Source organism: Urtica dioica, chromosome 3 (genome assembly GCF_054948205.1).
Source record: "Urtica dioica subsp. dioica isolate 48M chromosome 3, U.dioica_male_clone48M_v1_H2, whole genome shotgun sequence".
In the NCBI taxonomy this organism is placed as follows: Eukaryota; Viridiplantae; Streptophyta; class Magnoliopsida; order Rosales; family Urticaceae; genus Urtica; species Urtica dioica.
This window is the reverse complement of record NC_142758.1, coordinates 49,165,054-49,190,550: the sequence shown is the minus strand read 5'-3', so window position 1 is coordinate 49,190,550 and position 25,497 is coordinate 49,165,054. Positions and strand designations below refer to the sequence as shown.

The 25,497-nt window shown below is 37.0% G+C and overlaps 3 protein-coding genes across 10 annotated transcripts; 1 reads left to right on the top strand and 2 right to left on the bottom strand.

Moving 5' to 3' along the window:
* Positions 1–220: 220 nt before the first annotated feature.
* LOC149403444 (Regulator of chromosome condensation (RCC1) family protein) lies at positions 221–5,559 on the top strand. Of its 8 annotated transcripts, none has more exons than XM_089609067.1 (9): positions 221–401; positions 555–599; positions 1,212–1,268; positions 1,375–1,423; positions 1,519–1,838; positions 1,941–2,290; positions 2,735–3,151; positions 3,838–4,240; positions 4,950–5,559. In XM_089609067.1, exons 5-9 carry the CDS (start codon positions 1,602–1,604, stop codon positions 5,196–5,198), a joined length of 1,656 nt encoding a protein of 551 aa, XP_089465193.1. In that variant the 5' UTR covers positions 221–401; positions 555–599; positions 1,212–1,268; positions 1,375–1,423; positions 1,519–1,601; the 3' UTR covers positions 5,199–5,559. The 8 variants fall into 8 exon arrangements, with proteins under 8 accessions (XP_089465193.1, XP_089465190.1, XP_089465192.1 ...); XM_089609064.1 differs by having other exon boundaries at positions 221–428; XM_089609066.1 differs by having other exon boundaries at positions 221–428; positions 688–1,268.
* A 3,706-nt stretch (positions 5,560–9,265) lies between these two features.
* On the bottom strand, positions 9,266–11,371 carry LOC149403443 (putative inactive receptor kinase At1g27190). The gene has a single exon (XM_089609289.1). The coding sequence runs from the start codon at positions 11,210–11,212 to the stop codon at positions 9,377–9,379; it is 1,836 nt and encodes a 611-aa protein (XP_089465415.1). The 5' UTR covers positions 11,213–11,371; the 3' UTR covers positions 9,266–9,376.
* Positions 11,372–18,268: 6,897 nt separating this feature from the next.
* On the bottom strand, positions 18,269–19,823 carry LOC149403442 (myb-like transcription factor family protein). The gene is made up of 3 exons (XM_089609543.1): positions 19,409–19,823; positions 19,104–19,312; positions 18,269–19,011 (listed from the first exon to the last, which is right to left on the bottom strand). Exons 1-3 carry the CDS (start codon positions 19,689–19,691, stop codon positions 18,634–18,636), a joined length of 870 nt encoding a protein of 289 aa, XP_089465669.1. The 5' UTR covers positions 19,692–19,823; the 3' UTR covers positions 18,269–18,633.
* Between the last annotated feature and the right edge of the window lie 5,674 nt (positions 19,824–25,497).

Here is a 25,497-nt window from a genome sequence, read left to right as displayed (position 1 = left end):
AGTTACCATGGTGAAAAATTACCGTGTACAATATATATTTGTATGCATAATGCAATACATAAATATATAAAAACTAAATGATTTTTTTTTTTTTTTTTACTAGATGAATAAAATGAGCAAAGAGTTAAGCATATGCTCTCTCTCATTCACCACCCAAAAAATAGTCCCACAGGGAAGATAGACAGACACCTCATCGCTTTTATAAAACGTATAGAGATAGAAGAGGTTGTGTTGTGTCACCTCCCATATAAGAAAATAAATATTCATTAAAAAAAAAAGAATTAAGAAATAAAAACTGTTTCTTCTCCCTCTGGTTCGTTCATTCATTCATTCACTTGAAAAGAAACAACAGATTCTCTTTCTTCGCTCTCTATCAAAACCATTGAGAAATATCCAAAAAAGTCTCGATCTTTGATGACCCTTTTGGGGTACCATCTCATCTCACAAACCCTCTGTCCTTTTGCTTGCTCTTAAGTTTGATCAATGTTATTTTTTTCTCCTTTTTTTTTTCTTTCTTATGAATAAAAAATAAATTAAAGTGAAATTTTTTGCAGACGGAATTCGGATGGATATTGAGGAATCGTGGGATTCTCTGAGATGTAATACTCTTTTTCCGAATTTTGTGTTTTTGAGTGTTGATCGGTGATGATCATAATGTAAATATTGAAAATCTTTTTTTTTTTTTAGGTATAATTTTTATTTCCGTTTCTTACCTGATCGGAGTATACTAACTTGCTGATTGTTTGCCTGATAATTTCTCAACTTGGGTATACCAAAAGTAAACTTTTTTTTTTCTTTTTCTTTTGGGGTCAATCCTTGTTGCCAAAAGCTTGATCACAAACAATCCTCTGTCTAAATGTTGTCTGGATAGTGATTTTGCATGTGTTAATTGAAACTCCGATCTCTTCAAATCTAACCCTTATTTCTGTTGCAATGGATTTTGTGTGAACATAAACTTCCTCTAATACCAAAATTCTTTCCTTTTTGAGTGGTTGTCTTTTGTTGTGGAATATCCATCAATAGAAGACTAGTATTTCTTCTCATCAAAGCTTCCTTTATCTTTTTTTTTCTTCCTCTCTTTCGTGCATAAACAGTTCTGATCTGAGTTTATTGATTTTTATATTGCTCATTTTCATTGTTTCTCATAAAACATTTTAGTTTTATTTAGACTAAGGTGGTTGTACTTAATCTTACTTATTTATATGTAACAGGATTTTGGTTCCAACATTTTCAAGAGACACTGAAGCAAAAGCTGTTAATCAGTACATGTGAATATATACAAAAACAACATGAATGCACTATTTATTTTTTCCTTCTCTTGCTTCCTATGATGTTAGGCTTTTTTTTTTTGTTTCCCCTCTTTTCATTATGTAGGTTTTTCATTACCTTGAAGTCTGTTGAATTCCTAACGTAGTTTCCAAAGGTACATTTAAACTTTGGGTGTCATTGAAGACAGAACAAAACTCGGGAGTAATTCATTCTCTTTTTTTCTTTTTTTCTTTTTTTTTCATAATTTAGGAAAAACCAGAACCGAACCAAACCAAACCAAAACAAAAAATTCAGAAAAGAAAAAAGAAGCTTTCTTTCGCTTCAAAACTCCCATGGACGCCACGGCGAGCGATACCTCGACCATTCAATTCCTTAACATACCCGAACAGCCAATCATCGCCGCCGCCAACACAAACACAAACGCAACCACGATAGGTTTCGAGAGAAGGCAACGCCATTGCTTTGGCGACTCTGATCCCGGAGACTTCCCTTTGGCCACCAACCCCTCGATAGTCCTCCACGTCCTCTCAACCCGAAACTTGGACCCCCAAGACCTCGCAAATCTCGAGGCCAGTCTTCATTATTTTTTCTTAATTCATAAAAAGATCGAAACTTTATTCGAATCGGGACCAATGCTGATCCGGGTTTTTTTTTTTTTTTCGGGTGCGCAGGCGACATGTTGGTTCTTCAGGCAGCGGGCGAACTACGAGCCGGACTGCCAGCTGTCGCTGCCGGAGCTGGCGGCGCTGGACATGTGCGAGAAGAGGGCGATATTCAAGCCGATGGGCTCGGAGGAGCGGTCGGAGCTGAGGCGGCGTTGCGGTGGCTCGTGGAAGCTCGTCCTTCGGTTTCTGATGGCCGGCGAGGCTTGCTCGAGGAGAGAGAGGTCTCAGGCCATCGCGGGCCCCGGCCACAGCGTCGCCGTGACTTCCAAAGGGGAAGTTTATTCGTTCGGGTCCAACAGCTCTGGCCAGCTCGGCCACGGCAACACCGACGAGGAGTCGCGGCCACGGAAAATCAGGTTTGGCTTTTTGCTAGTACTTGATGCATAGTCGATTTCGAAGAATAATAAGTAATTAAGTAAAAGTTCTTTAAATATTTATCTTTTTCCCCCAATTTATGTGTGCCTTGTACTTGATGCATAGTAAATTTTTGAATAAATACAATAAAAATAAAAGTCATTTTCCAATAAAAGAAGAGGTTAGGAATTTAGACATTGAGAATATTATGATAATAAGAAGTAGATAGTTAGGGGTTTAATTTTCTATAGACTTGCTATAGACAGAGGGCTAATATGTAAAAGCAAATAATCCGGGGGCCTAATTTGTATTTTTTTTTAAATATTAAAAAAAACATGTAAAAATAAAAAATACTCAAGTCTCTTAGTGTCCAATATTGACCATTGTATCTATTTATTAAAAAAAAAAAAAGTCTCATCATCGGGAAATTGTATTGTGGGTGAAAGGTCTCTGGACGGGATTAGGATAATCCAGGCGACGGCGGGGGCGGGGAGGACGATCCTGATCAGCGACGCGGGTCAAGTCTTCGTTCTCGGAAAGGACTCGTTCGGCGAGACCGAGTTCGGCGGCAACGGCGGAGGAGCCAAGCCGGTCGTGAAGACTCCGCGGCTCGTGGAGTCTCTGAAGGGCGTGTTTGTGGTCCAAGCCGCGATCGGAAACTTCTTCACGGCGGTGCTGTCAAGGGAAGGCCGGGTCTACACCTTCTCTTGGGGCCGCGACGACGACGGCAGGCTCGGCCACCAGACCGAGCCCGCTGACGTGGAGCCTCGGCTTCTCTCCGGGGCCCTCGAGAACGTTCCGGTGGTTCAGATCGCCGCCGGATATTGCTACCTTCTCGCTCTCGCGTGTCAGCCCACCGGAATGTGAGTCTATCGATCTCGAGTATTGTTGTTTTTTTTTTATTATTTAGTGTATATATTGAAGAATCATAATGATTAGTAAATAAAGATAGGAAAATTAGTAGACACTAAAGTGACTAGAGTGGAGGAGAAATTCCTATTTTGAGAGAGCACTGAACCCTCTTCAAAGTCCGGTATCAGCCATCGTATTTCGTTTCGTTTATATTTTAATTCATCCAAAAAATATCAGTTCCTATAATTTTCTTTGGCTAGGTGATAGATTTCATTAAAAAGTAAAAAAAAAAAAAAAAAAAATTAATAGATAAGCGATTATTTTTTCGATCAAATTACACTAATCATAAAAAACCTACTAATTATTATCACACCATAGACATTACGAAATAACAACTTATCTGCTAAGTTAGTCGCGAGCATAACAATAATAATAGAAAAATCTCACGGACTAGCCCACATGAAACGTTGGATTTGCAGTCTAGCCAATGCTCTAAATATTTTAAAAATCTAGCCACATTTGATGACGTGGCCTCATTAATCAGATACTATTTTACACGATTGTCCATAGTTAGTAAATTGCGTTAAATGACTAATTTACTAAAATAAACGAAACATTGGCAAAAATTCCTTAAAATCAAATTTGAAATTGACCAGATGACCAGAATTCCCGTGATAATAACGATTTACCCGTTTAGGTCGGTTTACTCGGTCGGGTGCGGGCTGGGAGGCAAGCTGGGTCACGGGTGTCGGACGGACGAGAAGTCTCCGCGGCTGATCGAGCAGTTCGGGCAGCTGAGGCTGCAGCCGAGGGTGGTGGCGGCGGGGGCGTGGCATGCGGCCGTCGTGGGGCGGGACGGGAGGGTATGCACGTGGGGGTGGGGCCGCTACGGATGCCTCGGCCACGGAAACGAGGACTGCGAGTCCGCCCCCAAAGTCGTCCAAGCCCTCGCCGGAGTCAACGCCGTCCACGTCGCCACCGGAGACTACACCACCTTCGTCGTCTCCGACTCCGGCGACGTCTACTCCTTCGGCTGCGGCGAGTCCGCCAGCCTTGGCCATAACAACAACGACGGCAACGCCGCCGCCGCAGGCGCAGAGGTCTGTCGCTCTCTTCGTTATTTTTTTCTATTTTTTGGGGTCGTTTCGTAAATATCTTGAATACAAGTGGGACCCGCTTGTATTATTGTCATCGGGGCAGAGCTAGGTGGAGATACATGTCTCTCTTTTTTTTTTTTTTTTTTTTTAAAGAGAAGTGATACACATCAGCATCAGCAGTCAGCGGCTCGCTGATGTGAGAGAGGAGCGGGCCCACCAATTCTCTCACATCAGCGGTCCGCTGATGAAGATCATTTCTGTTTTTTAAATCACCTCCTAACTTTTACGATTTTTTACACTTTTAACCTTAAATTATATGATTTTTTCATATTTGCCCCTCCAAAATAAATTATTTCATACACATCCCAGAAATTATATGATTTTTTCCCTTAACAAAACCGAGACATTTGGTGGTTCTGCATATGCGCTCCCTGTTATTTTTTCTAATACGCCCAGAAATTATATGATTTTTTTCATATTTTGCCCATCCGAAACAATGTCTTTTGTAAACATCCCCTAAAAATTCAAATTATCCCCCGTGCTGAAAATCCTGGCTCGGTCACTATCACCTCATCGGCGCGCTGATGATTTAGGCCCTCTAGCAATCTAGCAAATTATTACTTAGAGCCAGCAAAGTATATAGTAAAATGTGAAATATACATATCTCTATGGTCGTTTCTCATTTTTTTTCTTTCTTATTACGTAATTTCAGGGAGTGAGACACACGAACGTGTTGACGCCGGAGCTCGTGACTTCGCTTAAGGAGGTGAACGAGCGAGTGGTTCAGATAAGTCTGACGAACTCGATTTATTGGAACGCCCACACGTTCGCTCTCACCGAGTCGGGGAAGCTCTACGCCTTCGGGGCCGCGGACAAAGGCCAGCTCGGCGTCGAGATCGCCGAGGGTGCGAACCGGGCCGAGAGAGGCAGACCCGAGCGGGTCCCGATCGATCTCACTTAGGCTTCGATTAGATTTTCGTTTGATCAAGCATCTTAACCTATTCACCTTGATGATGATGATGATGATGATCATATTTAATCTTACCTAAATCCATGTCCATTTGTAAATAGGGGAAGGGAAGAAGTAAAAAAAGGGGTACATAGTTGGGTCTAGAGTCTAAAAAACCAGTGTTAATAAGGGGTTGTTAATATGTGTCTACTAAAAAAAAAAAAAAAAAAAAAGAGGTGGGGGAAGTAATTTAGTTGCATGAATTTCTAATGCTGTTCATAGCTAATGTTATGCTTAATCATTTATTTGGGAATATCACAAACTTTTAGGGTTTCCCTCTCTTTCATTTTATTTATTTACTAATGTTTATGTTTTTGTAATTCGTTCGTGACGGCATGAATTGGCTTTTATTAGTATTCTTGAAACCACTAGGAAAAAAAAACAAATAATAAAAAATAAAAATAAATAAAAAAAAAGAAAAAAAAAAAGAAAGAAAGAAAGTAATCAAATTAAGTGTTTTATTTTTGGGCAAACAAGCAACGTAACTTTTTTGAAACGTGGTATTTAAGATCTAGTCCACGTTTGGTAAATTTTGTAATCTAATCATTTACTAAACTTACGACTATGAAATATCGAATATACCATTGTGTGGTTTAAATGAGTGAAAACAAAACAGTAGCCAACGTTTGTCCTACTAATAAGAAAGTCAACAACATCAAACATCATCAGGTTTACTACACGTTTGGATTCAAATTTGAATATTTAAAAGGAAAATCATTAATGAATATAATATAAGAAACTCGCTTAAATATTGATTAAAATAAGGAACTTGTGAATCGTCAATAAATTTTCGTTAATTTTTATTTATGTGTGTAATAAATAAACCAAAATAAACAGGCGAGATCTTCAGCCGACTTTTAAACAAAAGATAAACATGTAAATTGTTAAATGACTAATAAAAGTCACGTCATCAATTGTGGCTATATTTGAAACTTAGCTGAAACGTTAGCTAGATTACAATTTCTACGTTTCAAGTGGCTTAGTCCATATAATTTTTCTTTATTTTTTATATTTGGTCTTAAGACATTCAATTTTGTGTTAACATTGTCACAAAAGTAATCATAAATAAATGTGTTTTTTTATAGAAAAAATAAAATTGTCCAAATTTATTTATAATCATGGCTAACGCTCAAAAATTCAATAAACAAAGCTCATTCATCGAGTAAGAACTAGAAAATTTATGGAAAATTATAGTGCGTCTACGTTGTTTTTTTTAACCGAAAGATATGTATTGCATCGTGATGACTAAGGACATGATCTAACAGATCATTCTATCGAGTGGTTTGATAATATCTTACCATATATTTGGCTCCATGCACGATAGCAACTATGGGAAAAAAAAAATCCACCAATGGACACATTATGCGTGAACAATGAAAGTTGTTTACATATGATGAGAGGGCGTCGAATTCATATGATATGATAAAAGGGCATCGAGTACATATAATGAGCTACAATAATGGTTAACGAGCCCAACATAACTAGTCGCATCTTTATTTGGAAGATGGTAGAGTCTACCTGCCTTTTTTTTTTCTAATCTCAAGTCTCTGAATTTATGACAGAGAGCCTTTATTGCAGCGTGTGCTACTAAGACTTATATATTTAGGTTTTTAGATTAAGTGATTGTGATAACCAAATTAAAGTTTTAGGATGATGATAATGGTAAATCATAGCTACAAACAATAAAGAAACTTGTGAGCCGAAGTTTAGTCGTGAACTATGTACTGAGAAAAAATAGATTACTACATTAATTGTCGCTTTGATTATAATTATACGTTTTTAAGTCCTTTCTATGTTTTTTTTTTACTCTTAATGTCCCACATTTGCTGGTTTGCTAATATCCCACATTTATTGGTTTGGTAACAAAATCAAAGAGGAATATACAAGCCAACTGCTTTGAAAGATGAGACAAGTGTGTCTAAAGCCTTAAAAAAAATGACATTTAAAGGCTGTCACAAAAAAACAACCAATGTTAAAATCTTGTCTACCATGTCATTCTGTTCCTTACGCAAACATAAATCGCTCTTTTAAAATCAAATTAGTTGCGATAAGTTATTGGATCAAAGCAAGCCATAAAATATCATATTCAAGCTAAAAGGTAAAGAAAATTCTAAGCTCGTTGTAGTACGTGATTACCACGTGGGAAAAACCACGAACCGAAATCATTATCATCACGAAATTATATTCATTTAAAATAATCTTAGGCCAAAGTTGTCGCAACTTAAAGATTTAGTTTGGATGGCAGTGGCACTATTTTTATACTGAGATCTTTTTTTTTTTTAGCGGGTATGAGTTCAATCTTTAATTTGGAAGAAATTTTTTGACGTTGATGTTTAAAATATTTTCCTGTAATTTGTGATTAATTATTCAATGTAGTGATTTCACATTTATATACACATGTGAAGTAAGATAATGAAATTTAAAGGAAAAGGTGAAGTCATGTATTTCGTGCTTGGTTTATTTTAAATTATTTATTTATTTTAATTTTTTTAAGAAACACTTTTTTGAGCGTCTTACGACTTTCCATGATCTTGATCTATGGGAACATTTGATACAATCGGCTAAGGCCTATCCAAGAGGGAAAATAGCATAAATAAAGTGTAATACTTTCAAATTAGTGGTTGTTTTATATCTTTTCAATAAAATAGTATTTCAAATTATACCGTAATTTAAATTATTTTTTATATAAATGAAACTGTAATTGTTAAATCAATTACACATTTTAAAACAAAAAAAAAAATATGCATAAAGAAAAATAATTATTAAATACTTCAAAAATATTATTTCGCAATAAAATTTTAGACACATTAATCTTGTAATAAATTCCAAAAATAAACTATAACATATATTTTTGAGAAATGACCTCAATTAGTAGCAATTTTTATAATTTCGATCAAAATAATAGTAACTATGTTTTTGAACACTTTTACTAGTAACCGTAATTGTCATAAATTGTAGGTTTACAAATCTACAATTAACACCAATTATAGATATATAAAATTACAGTTACTAGTAAATGTATCCAAAAATATAATTGTTTTTATTTTAGTCCAAAATATCAAAATCGCTTTTTAGGTCATTTGTCTATAATTTTCCCTATCTCATACTTAGTACGGCTGATTTTAAAATATGGCCCATTCTAATGGGCCCATAGAAAGGGACAGCCAAACTACTCACATTCTTTTAAGATAAGGGATCTTCGAAAATTTCCAACATCGAGAGACATTAATGGAGTCACGGGTATGCTGTGTATGTACCTACTTTGTTGGAGATAATATACATGCTTCTATTTTCTGTTTACTTTCAGAGAAAGGACATTAATAATATATACAACTAGAAGAAACATGGACACAAAAACTAAAAATAAAATTAATGTAGTATTTTGTGTTCTTTTTTTACACCCCAATGTCAACTGTTTGATTACGTTTATTTAGGTTTGATGAATATTTCTAAGTACAACTTGAACACTTATATTGTATTGGGATAATCAGAGATATAGAGAAATAATATATTGTTTAAAGAGTTATGCTTTTAGGTGTAAATATTTAGCCCGCGCTTGTCTAGGAAGAATGAATTAAATAAAGGAAACGGCTCATCATTAGCCTAAAAGACAAAAGGCACTTTGAACATTTAATTAAACTAGATTCTTAATTCAAACCAAATAATACCAGTCACATATCAAATCAAGGTTTAGCCAACACTATTTTCAATTCTAAAGAAAAAGGATTTTGAGTACTTGCTTTGGTTTCTTGAAGCTTTTGACATGGACTTGTTGAAGCAAAAATCTTTACATGAATTAGCATATGGATTCAGTATTCATAAAGTTCACGTAAGTCAAAGCTTCTTGTGACCCTCCCAATTGAAATTACCAATGATTTTCAAGGTCACAAGTTCTCTTTTTTAGTTTTTACTTTTTACCAATCGAAACTCATATGATCTTTCAGGTATGACTATGAGAACGCAATAACACCTAAACAGATACGATCCAATCGTTTGAGATTCAACCGCGAAATCTAGAATTATGAACAGACATGGGAAACACTTGCTTTTGGAACCAAATATAGTAATAATCTAAACACCGAATAGAATTCATACATAATTTTTTTTTTTTATGGCAAACGTTTCAAAACTCAAACAACAAGGTCTTGATTCGTCAAAGGAAATTCATCGAAATGATCGGAGAATCCATGCTTATGAGCCACGGATCTCAAGCACTCGTAAACCTGTTGCATCGTGGGCCGATCTTTAGGCCTCGAAGCCACGCAAGAGCAAGCCACTCTCACGAAATGAAGAACCTCCTCGTCGTGTCCTTTTCCGGCCAAAGCTCCGTCGATCACCTCCGCGCTCCTCCCTTCTCCGGCGAGCCTCAGAACCCACTCGACGAGCCCGCCTTTGACCGCCTCGCCTCCATTGACGACCACTTCCAGAGGCTTCTGCCCCGTGACGAGCTCAAGCAAAACGACTCCGAATCCGTACACGTCGCCTTTCAGGGACGGGACCATGGTCCCGGAATACTCCGGCGCCACGTAGGCGGGGTCTCCGTCGACGTACGAGCTGTCTCCGGCGAGCCGAGCGAGTCCGAATCCGGTGATCCTGGCCTCGAAGTCGTAGTCGAGAAGAAGCGCCTCGGAGGTGATGTTGTGGTGGAGATACGGCGGCTGGCAAGAGTGGTGGAGCCAAGCGAGGCCGCGAGCCGATCCGACTCCGATCTTCATCCTCGTCGGCCAATCCAAGAATCCGTATTGGCTGTTGGCTTTTCCGTTCCCGTTGAGCTGAGAGAAGAGACTTCCGTTGTACATGTGCTTGTAGATCAAGAGCTTCTCGTCTTCCACGACGCAGAAGCCGAGCAACGGGACGAGATTCGGGTGCCTGAGCTCTCCGATCCGGTTCATCTCCGACCGGAATTGCTTCTCGCCGAGCTTGCAACCGGTGAGCCGCTTCACGGCGAGAGCCGAGCCGTCCGGCAAAACGGCTTTGTAAGAAACTCCGGTCCTGGACGAGATCACGATGTTCGAGTCGTCGAAATTCGAGGTCGCGAGTAACAGATCGTTTAGCTTTACCTTCACGATCGGCTTCTGGAAGAGGGACACGTGTGCGAGCCGGTGAGCTCTCAGGAGCTTGATCCAGCCGACTTTGACGGCGTCGTCGGAAACGTCGTCGTTTTTGTCGAAACGCAGTTGTTTCTTCTTGTTTGCTCGGACGAAGAACCACCACCAGAGAGCTAGTGCCACGGAGAGGGACACGGCGGCGCCGATCGCTCCGGCGGCGATGATGATCGCGAGGCTCAGAGCGCCGCAGGTTCTCCCCAGCGGCGGACCGCAGAGATCGGAGTTTCCTTCGAAGCCTGACGCGGCGAAGGCGGAGAAGATCTCCGGGATCCTACCGGTGAGATCGTTGTCCGCGACGGAGAGAGTCTTCAGACGGTCGAGGAGACCGAGCTCGTACGGGATCGAACCGGAGAGGCTGTTTCCGTCGAGTATGAGCCTGTTGAGGAACTTGCACTGGACGATCTCCGGCGGGATCGAGCCTGACAGCTTGTTGCCGGAGAGATCCAGAGTCACGAGGTAAGGGAGCCAGGAGCAGATTCCCGCCGGAATCGGACCGGAGATTTCGTTCCCCGACAAATCTAGGGTTTGGAGGCTGTGACAGAACTTGAACGACTCCGGAATCTTGCCGGAGAGGCTCATCTCCGGTAGCTGGATGCTGATGAGGCGATTCTCCTTCTCGTTCCAGCAGGAAACTCCGGCGAGCTTGCAGATCGACGCGTCGGAGCTTCCGTTCTCAGCCTCCGATCGCCGCCATGAATCGAGCTTGTTGAGAGGATCGGTAAGAGATCTCCCAACTCCTTCGACGCACGACCTGTCGTCTTCGACGGAGGAGCATAGAATGGCATGGAAGAGGAAGATTGAAGCCAACGAAACCAAGATCTCGTTCGGCCTCTTCTTCTTCTTCGACCTAGCTTCCATGGCGGTCTGGTTTGGTTATTGTTATTATTTTATTTTGAATATAGCCGCGCGAAATAAGGAATTACAGAGAAAAATTATTAGATGAGAGAGAGAGAGAGAGAGAGAGAGATACAGCCAGACCTTGACCGTGGATTTTATTGCCCTTTTGCGAAAAAGGCTTTGACCGAAGTTGAATAACTTTACTTTTATATTTATGTCGCTGTTAGAGAGTTGAGATTAAAGCTACGTCGTTTTCACTTAATCTTAATTCAAGGAAAAGTATTGTTTCGCGAAAAATATTCTTTTCAATTTCAAGTTGATAATTGACATGTTAGGATGATGAAATACACGTGGCAGAGATAATGTCGTGGAGCCAGCAGTGAAACAGATAATAATATAAATAAATTCATATGTTTTTCATGAAGCAGATAAAGGGTTGTCGTTTTATCTGATTCTGCTTTGTGTCAACTTCCTAGCTAACCCATTTGCAAGTACCAATTTCTGCTCTCTCCTTCAGTAATCAATCCAATAGAGTATATAATATACTTGGAGAGAATTCATGCATGTTTAATAAACTACGTGATAATGGAGCTAATGTGTAATTTGACTATAAAAAAAAGTTCTTATAAGTAAAGTTGAATAAATTCTAAAAATATGTATATGTATACCATAATACTCTTAAAAGCATAGAATCGGTGTTCCTTGACGATGGGAAGCGACTCAAATAGTTTGTCAAGCTCGATGGGGAAGAGCTCACTACAACATATATTGGATTTAGACGTGATATATTTCGCGGCTATTTCAGTTTCAGTCGCGACATTCGATGCAGCTAAAGTCGTGACGCTATTCTATGACTATGAATGTTAGAATGCAGATAAGTGAGTAGTCAGAGGGACATAAAGAGATAGCGAAGGCGGAGATAGATAGAGAGAGATTGGGATAATATTTTGGATGAAGAGATGGCGAAGGTGGACAAAAGTGAACATGGTGACTGTAGAATCGCGGTTAAATCATTACTTAAATAAGATTTTAAACAGCTATATATCGTTATGTTGCGGCTACTTTATAAATATAAGTTTATTTCTCAATCTCGTTGTGTATTAGTATTAGATTTTGATGCATAAGGGATTTATGTTGGTTTGATTAATACATTTTCTTATCAAACTGATATAAATAATTTCATGCATACACCCGTTATTGACAATTGAATATGATTATATATTTCTAATATTCTTCATATTTAGTCGAATATGCTCTTCATATTTTTCCTAATGATAACATCTTCATTTTGTTTATTATACTGATTTACACCCTTTCTAAACAAAATTAGCAAATTTATATCATTTTAGTTATTAAATTGTATTAAGATTTAGTTGCCAGGGAGGCCTAATCTTATACGTACCATGATGGTATTATTGTAGTTTATTTGAATTCGCCTAAGCCTAAGTGCAGCTATAGAAACCGCTATATTTATAAATAAAAATATTTTCTTCCTCATCTACTCATGTTATCTCACCTATTGAAGCTCCGTTAACTATTGTGCAGTTTTCGTACAAACCCACCTCCACCATCAAGTTATGTCCAATAATACGAACTTTGCTTCTCTTATTATTCGTTACGACTTATGTAATACAGAATATGTGCTCGGATACTAAAACCTCACAGAGAAAGCTGTTGACGAGCCTGAATTTGGATAAGATCAACAATCTGACGATCTTGAAGTCGAAAAATTCGTTGAGGTGCTGCAGTTGGTGGACATTGATACAAGTACAATTCTAATGATAAAAGCTTTAGATTTAAAAATGGCCGACGTGATCATATTGACGATGTTCACCAAAGCTTAGGAATCTCAAACTCGACAATATTTTGGTAGGTGAATGAAATATTTAAATATTTGAAAGATGATAGGACAATTATGAAAGAGAATGGTACTTTGTATTGAATTTAGTGTTTTATGATATTTGACTTGATTCAAACTCAACTACATCATTTTTATTTATACTAGTTAGATTTCTAAATAAATGATTATGATTTTACTATCACAAAATTAATCCAATGGCTATAAATAACTCTCTAGAATCTTCTCGTGCATATCTTATCTTTATTTTCTATTGTACTCTTATATTTCTAGCCTATACACTTCACAAATTTGGGCTTACAATGGCCCAAAACTACAAACCCAAAACCACTTAAGACTTATCATAAAAAAACTATGACTACTCAAACAATGTTTTACCAAAATTCAAAAATTATGCTTTATTCCAAAATAATGTCTTGTCATGTTGTGCAAGAACATTTTTACCCTGTATTTTCTTATCAAATTTCAGTTCGTAAAACAACTGATTATTAAAATCTCACTAATAACTACACAAACATAGTGAAACATTAAGCTAGTTTACGATTAGTGTATATTTTTTATGATTAGTTTACAATTAGCATATTCTTTCAGAGGTAATCATATCACCATTGTTTCTTCATCTAGATCTTCACACATGTCAAAGAAATTATAGAGCGTTTAACATTAAGCTACTGTACGATTAGTGTACATTTTTTATTTTTTATTTTACCTATTTTTTGTTGGTCTGTTTTGGGCTTTATGTGCAATAATAAGTTAAAAATATGTAATGACCTAATTATAATCGTTAATTTTTCTGTCACGGTGAATAGTTTTCTTGGAATAATCAATGAATGACATAATTATCTTTTCGAGACACGGTGAGAGAAACTTCACACTGGTAATTTCATGGCTCCCTTTGAAGGACCAAGAACTTGTGTACGTACCCCAGTGACATCACATTCGAGTCTCCCTCAGAACAGGATTCCTATGTCTGTCAATGGGTCGAGAAAAGAGCAGGTTTCGAGTCCAATTTCGACGTCTATTTTTTTCCTTGGGAATGTTTAATCTTAGTTTTGATTCGCTACATATAAGGGAAAATCATTGGTAGCCCATAGTTATGGTTAACTTCAAGTGCCATTTTCTCGATGTTGGATCCTCTGTGGTATAGTTTTATGTTTGACAAAACAAATTGTAAATGTTGTTCAAAGCAAAGCTTCAAGGAGTTGTTCAAACTACATAAAGAATCTGGGTACTTATGTCTTTGTCCTCCCACGCAAGAAAATGAAACTAAATATTGTGCTTAGTCGTATAAGATCGGAGTTGGAAGATCCGACTTACCGTTTTCGCGAGAGATTAGGAAGTGCATCATATAAAACTCACCTAAGGTTTCTTGCGATCACTTAACTTTTTCTATTTGGCCAATTACAAGCAGCCATATTTTTGTGTTCGTCTTTCTACTATGGAGATCATCGATAACAAACTCAGAGAACCTTGCGACTTGTGTACCGCCGTACTAAGTATGTGGAGCGTGTTTTTGCATTGACGTGATTGTCAATCTTTGGGAGAAATTTTGGTGAAAGTGAGAAGGAGTCTCAGATCTGAAGGGAGCTCAGATAGCAAGAATCTATCGGAGAAAAGTCAAAGACGAAGACGTTTGCGAAGAGGAGTTTTGTCAAACTTAATATTTATGTACCTTTGACTATTTTGAGTTAGTGGATTGTTTTTCACTCCGGACGTATCAGTCACTCTAAGCAGGTGTATTTCACAGAACAAAGTTATCAATTCATTGTGATCTTTACTGCTTTCAGTTATTGTTTGATTGAGAGTTGATTTAATTAATCCTGTTAAATTCAATCAGTTGTTCAACCAGTAGTTACAACAACTAAGTTGAATAACCGTTTAACACCACATTAAGTAATTTCACTCGATATAAAGGGACTATTCTTGGAATCGAAGACCACTCGGAGATGATCGCAGGAGATTAACAACAATATCTTGTTCGGTACCATGAAAAAAAAAAGTCTTGGCTTGCTGAGATGGGTTCATCATAAATCTTGCTCTACAAAATCACTCCCAAATTTCTGTTTACTCTGTCTACTACTAGTATGTGACATATTTCATATATGCCTCTGAAGAAAAAAAAAATCATGACATCCTGAAAGTCTTAAATTTTCAGTTTCTCGGTAGGGAAAAAGAATTTTACATAGTTACCTTAAAGTTATATGATTTTGTCATAGATGTCCACTAATTAAACAAATTCCTTACACCCTAAAAATTTAAATTATTCTATATTATTATAAGTTTTTTCCCTAAAAAGTAGTGGCACAGATTTATGTTTTTTTTTTAAACATTTTTAATTCAAAATTATTTGATTTTGTCATATATATACCCCCTTTGAGAGATTATGTTGTTGGATATCCTGTCAAAATTATTCTCTGGATCTAGTTTCCTCATTATTTATTTTTAATTTGTACCGTTGCAAAACCCAAATCTTACACTCCAAGAAATTACAAATACGAACATCCACGCTGAATGAGCCAAGCTTTGATGGTTTCTAAGACTAGAGTGAGCCTTTTTTGTTTACTAAAAAGGTAAGCTTTTATTATGGAATTGATTATTCTCACTAGAGTTTCAAAAGAAAAAGAAAAAGAAAACTTATTATTCTCACTAGAGAAAGACAACAAATGTCTGGAGACACTTGTATGGTTATAGTGAAACAAGAATCTAATTAGCTGGAAAAGAAATGTAAAAGAAGGAAAAATAAAACCAACAAGAATCTAATTTCAATACTTTATGGATATCTAATTAATTGGCCTATCTATATATCTCCTAATTTTCCAACTGATCAATTTTCACACATCAACCAGCTCAACTTCAGTATATTCTCTTCTCTTTAGAGATTTATGGATATCTGATGTTTGATGTTGAAACCCATTACTACACTCCATATTCTATAGCTTTGAGAAAAACAAGCACAGACAGAATATATAAGTTATGTACATATTTTCTCGTATGAATCCAACTTTGTAATGCACTAACGCTATATTTTAATTTTTATTTTATTTTATAAAAGTCAGGCTTAATTGAACATTCGTAATTATCGATAAACCAATGGCGTCGGTAATTATGAAACTTGGATATTTTCCTTCTTTTCCTCAATCACCCCAAGACAATCTCGTCACGGAATAATTTCTTAAAAAAAAAGGTTCAATTTGCCACGAAATGTCCATGTTAAAGTATTCTTTATTTTCATAAAAAAAAAAAGTATTCTTTATGATTTTTTGCTTAAATGTCCTATGTATAATTAGTGATATAGCGTATATAATTATAATGTAAGCTTAGAATTAATATTTTAAAAACACTTTTTTTTTCCTTGTTTCTTTTTTTTTACATAAAGTCCTTCCTTTACCAATCATACATCAGTTAGTACTACCCCACAGAATATTTTGACAAATTTGCCCGTCAATTATTTAAACTTCTCTCCCAAGTAATCATTCAATTTTTTTTTTTTTTAACATATGGATATCCTATTTATAATCTAAATTCCAAACCTTGATCATCTTACACTTCAATATAGCTAAAGCCATTATGCCACAAAGGTCTTCAAAGCGCAAGAAGAAATCTCTCTGCGAGAAATCAATGCTTTTGGTGTCAAACATCATAAAGCTCTCATCGTCAACTTTCATCGCGACAAAGACACAAATCGGGCCGGAGAATTCATCAACGGCCGAGAATAGCCGATCAACATCCTCGAGAATCGTCGCTCACAACGATAAAGCCGATCACGATCATCGCGAGAGTCATATAGTTAGATCAAGCCAAAGGTCTTACTTGATGGAGCCTATAAGAAATGGAAACAACAATACTCCTTTGTTGCACGTGCCACGTGGCAAGAAAATGGATGTTGATGATTTTGCTTCCGAATTTATTCGGAGGACTCGTGAGAAGATCAAGAAGAAGAGCGAAGAAGCTGATCATGAAGTCAAAGTAATTAACATTTTCTAGCAAGATAGTGTGAAGGTGATTATAAATTTATAATTATATTCTTCTGTTTAAGCCGTTTGTGTATACAAGTCAAAGTGGTTTATATATGGTCGGAGTGTATATCATGATATTGTTCTACTCTTTGTCCATCGATCTAGCTTCTTTGACTTTGTATTATCAGGTAATTTTTTGCTTGAGACTAAATTAAATTCATTACATATCTCATTGATAAGAGAGTATTTGGCCAAATATTTTCCAATGGATATATATAGTTACAATTATATAATTGTAGTAAAAAAAAAAAAAAAAAAAAAACTCGGCTTTGGTGAATCCCTTTAGCCTTTGTAGATTTTTTTTCATATATGGACATTCGCGGAATTTTATATTCATTTGATTATTCTGTTGTTGTGTTTGTTGTTTTTTTTGTTTATTTCGTTATAGGCCGGGCTTGTTAGATTTTTGGCCGTGCAAGGCTAAGAACGACACATCCATTGGTCACATGATCTCAATTTTTTGGATTTATTTTATTCAATGACCAAAAACTCGTATTTTTAATGAGCCTTTAAGCTCATTTTAAGGGGTCAATATTTACCCGCCAATCAAAAATAATTTGTTTGCATGACAACGGAGCTCCTAAATCTCGTAATCACGAGACAAAATATTCACTTGACCTAGAAATTACATACAAATATTTTTTTTTCTTTTTTATTTTGGTCTCAAAAAATTTATAGCTCTTCATTTGTTGCTACTTCTGAATAGTTTTTTTTTTTTTATTTCATGCCCATCCTCAAGTAAAAAAAAAAAAAAAAAAAAAAAGGTCTAAGCTCCATCCACCACTCTTTTGTTGTTTTCTTTTCTAACGTGTTGAATTTGTGTACATACATAAATACCCAACAAAATTACTAAATTCAGTCTAGTTCGACACGTGGCATCATGACAATAAGAACAAGTGGCATTTTTGGGAGGCAATCTAAGCCACAGCCCACGAGTTGACCCACTAAACCATATGTGTTAAATAGCCACAGTACTGCTTTTACCACCACACAATAACATTATTATTTATTGAGGATATAATAATTTTAATTTAATATTATTATTATAATAAATGATTGCTTTCTCCAAATCGGATCCACCATTCCATAGGTTAATATTTTAGAATATTATTTCTTTAATTAGTAATTAAAGGGAATCTTTTTTATTTACTATTATTTATATAGTCCTCTCCTCTCTGGAAATTACTCACTAACATAGAAATATTAGAAAAAGAAATAAAATATAATTTATTTCTTAATGTACACAAACACATTATATAATTTACATTCACCTAGTTGACATATACATATTACTCTGCTATTCAGTATCAACCCCATTAACCAAATCAACATAGGACCATAGATATATCATACAAAATTACAAACTGGTTAATATATTTTTATTTTTTTTCACCATTTCCCCCACGACGCATATGACCAAGAAAACGACAAACCATCTTTTTCCCCTAAATCTTTTTAATTTCTCTAAACCTTTTTACATACAACAACACAAGGAACCACAAATAAACAATTAATTATTAACTAATTATTCTAACGCTGAATTAACAGTCCTAAACGAATTTCGTTGCTCAAGCGACGCTGATGATGCTATCACCATTCGACATGGCCCGAAAATGCTGCGGCGGCGGCGGCGAAACTTTCTCCTCCGCCGAAGCGGAGAGCTTCAGTGACAGAGACGATTGCGTCTCTTCGTCTCCGTCTTCGTCGACGGTGTTGTTGAGGTTGAGACCGGCCATTTTCGTCGCCGGAGGAAGCATCCGGCGAGCCGGAACCGGGATGAGACTAACGGTCTTCGGCGAGCCTTCAGAGGCGTCGCCGGTGATCGGAAGCGCGATCGGCGGGGGAAATTGAGCGGTCGAGACGGAGAACATCCCGAGCGGCGGTAGCGACGGAGATTCCGAGTTCCCTGCGATTTGATCTTCTTCCATCGACGAACGATCGCCGAACTGTATACAAACAGAGACCACAAATTAATAAATCGCAAATAGATACATAAATTTTATTTTGACCTAATTTTAAGAAGAGAGTTGATTCGTACAGTGTCTGTGGTAATATCGAAGAGACTAGATCTGCGTCGCCGGCGATTGTTGTTGCTTCTCCGGAGAAAGTATTTCTGAGCGTGACTCGCCACCTGAGTCGGCGTCCGAGTCTTCACGAAGTTTCTAGAAATTCCTCTCCAATCTCCTTTCCCTACTTTCTGTAATCCAATCAAGAACAGCCTGTGCTCTTCCTCAGTCCACGGAACTCCTAATCTCCAAAATCGAAACGAAATCAGATCCGTAAAAAAAAAAGTCTCTCAGAGAATACACATATATAAATATACATATACAGTACAGAACAGACCTCTCTTGCGCTCGCGGCCGCGACCGGAGGCGTGAACGACGTCGTCGGAGGCGTAACCGGATTCCACGGCGGCGATTGATTCCTGAGGCAGAGCCTGATCGTCGAACTGCGAGAGATTGTTCATACTCGCGCTCTTCCTGAAAGAGCTCGCTCCGATCGCTCCCTCCGTCAGCCTCACGCCGAAGAGCATGATCGCGTTCTCACCGGCGCCTCCGCCGCCGCCGTCGCCGCACGTGCGAGAGTTGTGGCCGTTGTTCCCGCACTGCGAGCACGTGCGAGACATGATCGGCAAAAAAAAAAAAAAAAAAAACCCTTTTTTTTTCTTCTTTAATCGGAATAGCAGAAACGAAAAGAGGTTTTTGTTGATAACTTGATATAATGACGATTTTTCTTTTCCCTTTAAAAAAGAGCGTTGGTTTTGATTTGTACCCGCGTTTATAAACTATTATTACTAACGCGAGCTATAATTTCTATTTTTTTTTAAATAAAATTAATAAATAAGGTGAAGCTGCTTCAGTGCGCGAAGGTGCACCACATGAACGTGGACACTACCGACAAACGACTAAATTCACGGCCGTTCAGATCTTATCAGATGCCATTTGATGAAACCGAGACTCTGTGTCTTATCGTGATATCCTATGAAATTGTCTTTCTTTCCTTCACTATAGTAAAATATTAAAAACGTTCAAATTAAGGAGAGGATGAAAGTAAAAAGTCGGTAGTTAAGTAGATTCAATTAATTTGGAGATTACACAATTATTTTTTTCTGATTGGGTGAAATAAACTCTTAAAATGTCTGTGACTGTGATATTAGAAGCGGTATTATTGGTGGGAAAATGTCTCGATTACTTGTAGAAAAAAAAAAACATTGGCCTATGAGAAATATATATTTTTATATTATGAAAATAAATTATTAAAAAAAAAAGGGGTGGTGGAGGATTAAAAGTGTCTGTCCACCATGAGATTGGCATATTCGGTGGCTCTCAAAGAGAAGGAAAGATATGATGGTTGTCATGCGTTTCACACGTGCGTATATATTTTATTATTTAATTATGTGCATTCCCTTTTCTTTTTTCACATATAATTATATTATATATTACACCACTTTGTAAAGACGTACCAAACTCAATCTTTATATTAACGATGAAGTAATTTATAGAGATTTGTAACTAATTAGGTCACTTTAAACATGTGATTTTGGATATAGTTTATGTTTGAGAATTTTTAGGGATATAGACAAATGGTTTATGTGGCAATAATTAAGGTCTGATTTATACTTATTTATTAACAAATTCGTCACTTTCTCTCTCCTATTTTTTTTCAAATAATTTTTTTTGCATTAAAACTTCAAAAATTCGTATCTTTCTCATACTAACTCGAAATTGAGTGATTTCAGATCTTTCAAATTCGTGGCGTTGAGATCTTCAAAAATAGACCCATTGTGTTTGATGAAAAATTATATTTATGTCGATAATTTAAAAAAAAATCAATTATTTCCATATTTAAGATAGCAACGTGATTTTTCTACATCTATGGTATTAAACATGATTTTTCATCAAACACAGTGGATCTATTTTTGAAGATCTCGGTGTCACGAATCCGTAGGATTTGGAATCAATCAATTTTGAGTTCATATGAGATAGATATGGTTTTTTTTTTTAAGTTTTTATGTAAAAAAAAAAGTGTTGAAAAAAGTAGAAGAGAGAAAATGACAAATTTGTTAATAAATAAGGGCAAATAAGACTTTAATTATTGTCACATACACATGTTTGCTATTTCTCTAAAATTTGTGAAATATAGGCTAAAAACAAATTTCATAGTTTCATTTTTGCTATTTTGCTACACTGCTCTAATTTATATGACTTTAACTAATAGCATGAATATTTTATATGAAAATTTAATGTGATATACTTCAACGAGTGTTGTTATTTTTAAAGTGGTATGGCTAATCACAAAAGAATGTTATCAAGATGCGGTTATTTGTTATAATAAGCCAAATACAACAAAATATAAGCTTGTTCTCATAACATACAAACTTAGTTAGAAAAATAAGAAAAGGAAGAAGAAATAAATGAAATATGGTGATGGTGATGGTGATGGTGATAGTGATATTTGTAATGCGGAATGGCTAATTTTGTAGATCGGTAAAATTATTTTACGATGTTTTGCATCGTGTTTTAATTTTTTAAAAGAGACATTGCCTATTTGGCTCGGTTTCTATAAAAATATATGTTTTAATTTTATGAGCTTTTTTACGCGTTGTGATTTTTTTTAGAAGGGATAGTGGGCAAAATACTATTATGTATTTGTGAGTACTTTAACCTCTGATTTGAACGTTCCACTTATTTGTGAGTGATAGAGATTAAATTTATCTTCCATGATATGTTAAAGATCATCAACTATTATAAACTTGAATCAAACACTTTAAAAGTGGTTTGAGTGGAAGTCGTGAAAATATCTAAAATAATTTGAAATTCATTTGTAGGTTTAAAGAAAAAGAGAACTAAGAGAAATGGCCATCCAGCTAAGATCAAGCTAAGATTTTTTTCTACAATTGACTAGTGAATATTTTGGGATCTTAATCTCTCCATCTAAGGTTGTGATTATTGTGGGTGTAGAGTTCGGCCATCTTGATTAAGTGTTATTGGACTGAAAAGTCCAATAGCTCATTAAGACCCGTGTGACCCAAACGATAGGTTACTAATAGAGTCTGCGTCGTTGGATATCTATTATCGTACTCAATTCAACAAGTTTTTTGGGCTTGCCCCACTATCTGTGTCATGAATTCAGCCCATATTCTCTAGGAGTGACCACAAAGATGCGATATCACCTTAAAACTCGGAGTGTTTACAATTTCCACCGAGCTGATTCAATAAAGCATGCGACGTGGTGGAACGAGAGGCGATGAAGGACGAAGTCGTCGACACATGTCTCCAGAGATAGCCGATTAAATCAAGAAATGCATTTTTTTTCTTCTTATTATTGCTTAATTTGCTCTCTCTCTCTCTCTCTCTCTCTCTCTCTCTCTCTCTCTCTCTCTCTCTCTCTCTCTCTTAATTGTATCTTCAAGCTCGTCACTTAACCCCGAATTATTGAGCTCGACATTTGTAACTAAGATCGCGATATCAATACAATTATTCTTACGACGGCTTTCTGAGATCCACATCAAATATAAAACGACACAAACACATTTTCTCTTTTGTTTTTATCGTGGTTTTTGATGCTCGAAAACGACATCAACACATATGTCAAACTAGATTACCAATATAATTATAAACAAAGGTGTAAGGTACAACCAAATATATATAATTTTTTACACGTGCAAATACGTAAGTAATAAGCGTCTTATATAATATTTGTAAGAGAATACTATGTATGGTGTGATAAGTAAGAATGGGGTCCACTAATCACTAATTCTTTTTTTTTTTAAAGGAAGAACTTCTCATCTTATAGTTAGCTTAAGCTTTCTTTTCTCTTAGTAAAAGACAAATTGATTTTTTTTATATATATAGACAAATTGTTATGATATGATACTTTATAACAGCCCCGTAAATCATCATTTTAAATGGCACTAGCACTAGCTAAATGATGGACAAAATAATATGACAATTTTGACTCGGTCAAGTAATTGCCGAATAATTCAATTAAAAAGATATTATATAGGGAAAATATCTAGAGTACCCCTCGTGTTTAATCGAAATGCGAGATTTATCCCCTCTATTTCTAGAAATATCAGACATATCCATTCAGTTTATTATAAATGACATATACATCACCTAAAAAAATGTTATATTACAAATATCACCCTTTTCGTTTTTTTTTTACAAAAAAATAATTTGAACTCCTCAAAATACCTTTAATAGAATAAATATTTATTTGCTATTTTAATAAAAAAAAATCAAAATCTCTCTTTATAAAAAAAAACCTTAACTTTTTATAAAGAAATTTTTTTAATTTAATTTTTTTGTATATAGAATAGACGATAAAAATTATTTCATTAAGGGTATTTAGGGGATTTCAAATTATTTTTTTTGTAAAAAATAAACAAAAATGGTGATATTTGTAATATAACATTTTTTAGGGGATGTATATGTCATTTATATTAAACTGGAGGGATATGTATGATATTTCTAAAAATAGAGGGTATAAATCTCGCATTTCGATTAAACACAAGGGATACTCGTGATATTTTTCCTATTATTTATGCACCATATAGCACTGCACTGATAGGATATAGATTAGGAGTAATGTCTCGAGTTAGTTTTAGTTGAATATCTTAAACATAAAGAATATATACTCATACAGTCATACTCAATGTAAACCATAAAGTCAAAGTGATCTAAAATTTTTCCATTTGCACTATTAATGATCAGATTATCAACGTTACATCTCAATTATAAAATATGACAACAAACACTGTTTATTTGCATTATATTTATGACCAATTTATCGTTTTCTTTTTCGAAAGTCCACTCTCTTCTTTCTCCGATAGAGCCTTATATTTTTTGTTTTTAGCTCTTATTAAGTTCCAAGCTATCTTTTATTCCACCAATTCACTCATTCTTAGATTTTACTGCTTCCTTTATAAACACGACGCCACGTGAGCTTAAAGCAACACCGTGTATGTAAGCACGTGTTTTCTAATACTCACGTTGCTTTCAGAAGCTGTACTAATTCCGATAAAAATAAATATAAAAAAAGCTGTTTAATGTAATATAAAAATAAAAACACTGCAGTTAATTATACGAAGTTACCACAAAGTTTAGATTTCTTTGTGACTGAAGAAACACGTGAAAAAAATTTCAGCTTTCTCTCTAGAGAATTGTCTGTGTGTGTGGCCGGTTGTCTTCCTCTTCTCTGAGTATGGACGACTTGTGCGACAAATGGTCGGAGCTGGGCATCGAAGAGGAAGAGGACGGAGAGGTTATGGTTTTTGAAGAAGAAGATCTTGAGAGCGCGGCGGTGGACCTGTCCGACTGCCTCTTGGGAAGGCTGCTCCGAAATAAAGGCTACAACAGCGGTGCACTCAAGACCGTCATGGCCAAAATCTGGAGAACGAACGGGAAGCTGGAGATCAGCGATCACGGAGATGGTGTTCTATGTTTCCGATTTGAGAAGCCGGCGGATAAGAAACGTGTGTGGGACTTGGGGCCGTGGACGTTCGACAGGGCCCTCCTGGTCTTGAGCGATCCCGAGACTGAGAAGAACAACGTGGATGAATTCCGGTTCGTTGAGTTCTGGGTCCAACTCCATGGTATCCCTGCCAGGTACAGGTCGACGCGAATGGGAGAGCTTATCGGAGGAAAAATTGGCAGGGTAACAAAAGTTGATAAAACCAGGGAAGGTCGGGTTTGTGGCGATTTTATCCGTGCCCGTGTCGCCATCGACATTGGAAAGCCGTTAATGACGGGAATGTTTATCAAATTGGGAGCTAATGAAGGGAAGACCTGGACTGCATTCCGATATGAGAAGCTCGGCGACTTCTGCTACGGCTGTGGCCGACTCGATCACGGCGAATCAGAATGCCAAGATAGAATCGAGGAACCCAACAACAAGGGAGTTAAGGCCCTGTACGGGACCTGGCTGCGAGGTGACCAACCTAAGAAAACCAACCAGGACACCTGGACCTTCAATGGCGTCACATCTCGGCGAGAGAAGGGATGGGCCGGCCCGGACTTGGACTATGTGGAAACCTCTGGGACGGGAAGGAAGGCCAGGCAAGCCGGGGTTGGGGACGACGGCGAGAAGCGGCACACTGGAATGGACTCTAGCGGCTCGCAAGGGTCGGAAAAGAGGGAATCGCAACCGAAGGACGGAGCGGCGGATCCAGGCGAAACCCTGAGTGAGACGCTGGAGACTGAAGGCCCTGTGCCGATGGTCGTTGAGCCTGGACTGCGAGGTGCGCCGAAGAGCCCACCGACCTCCGGGTCTGCTACGAAGGAAGCCAACTGGGATCTCTCTGGCTCGGCGAAGAATGTTGGAGCGGCGGAACCCGGCGAAACCCAGAGCGAGTCGCCGGAGAATGAAGACCAGGTGCCGAGGGTTGCTGTGTCTGAATCGCGTGGCGCGCCGGAGAGGACCACCGGGAC

Excerpts from the sequence above, each read along its gene's own strand:
- LOC149403444 (XM_089609073.1), top strand. The coding sequence starts at position 1,602 with ATGGACGCCACGGCGAGCGATACCTCGACCATTCAATTCCTTAACATA. Across the intron at positions 2,291-2,734 it reads TCGCGGCCACGGAAAATCAG|GTCTCTGGACGGGATTAGGA; the intron begins GTTTGGCTTTTT and ends TGTGGGTGAAAG. Across the intron at positions 4,241-4,949 it reads CCGCCGCCGCAGGCGCAGAG|GGAGTGAGACACACGAACGT; the intron begins GTCTGTCGCTCT and ends ACGTAATTTCAG.
- LOC149403442 (XM_089609543.1), bottom strand. The coding sequence starts at position 19,691 with ATGTCTCGCACGTGCTCGCAGTGCGGGAACAACGGCCACAACTCTCGC. Across the intron at positions 19,313-19,408 it reads CGGCCGCGAGCGCAAGAGAG|GAGTTCCGTGGACTGAGGAA; the intron begins GTCTGTTCTGTA and ends TTTGGAGATTAG. Across the intron at positions 19,012-19,103 it reads TCGATATTACCACAGACACT|TTCGGCGATCGTTCGTCGAT; the intron begins GTACGAATCAAC and ends GTTTGTATACAG.
- LOC149403443 (XM_089609289.1), bottom strand. The coding sequence starts at position 11,212 with ATGGAAGCTAGGTCGAAGAAGAAGAAGAGGCCGAACGAGATCTTGGTT.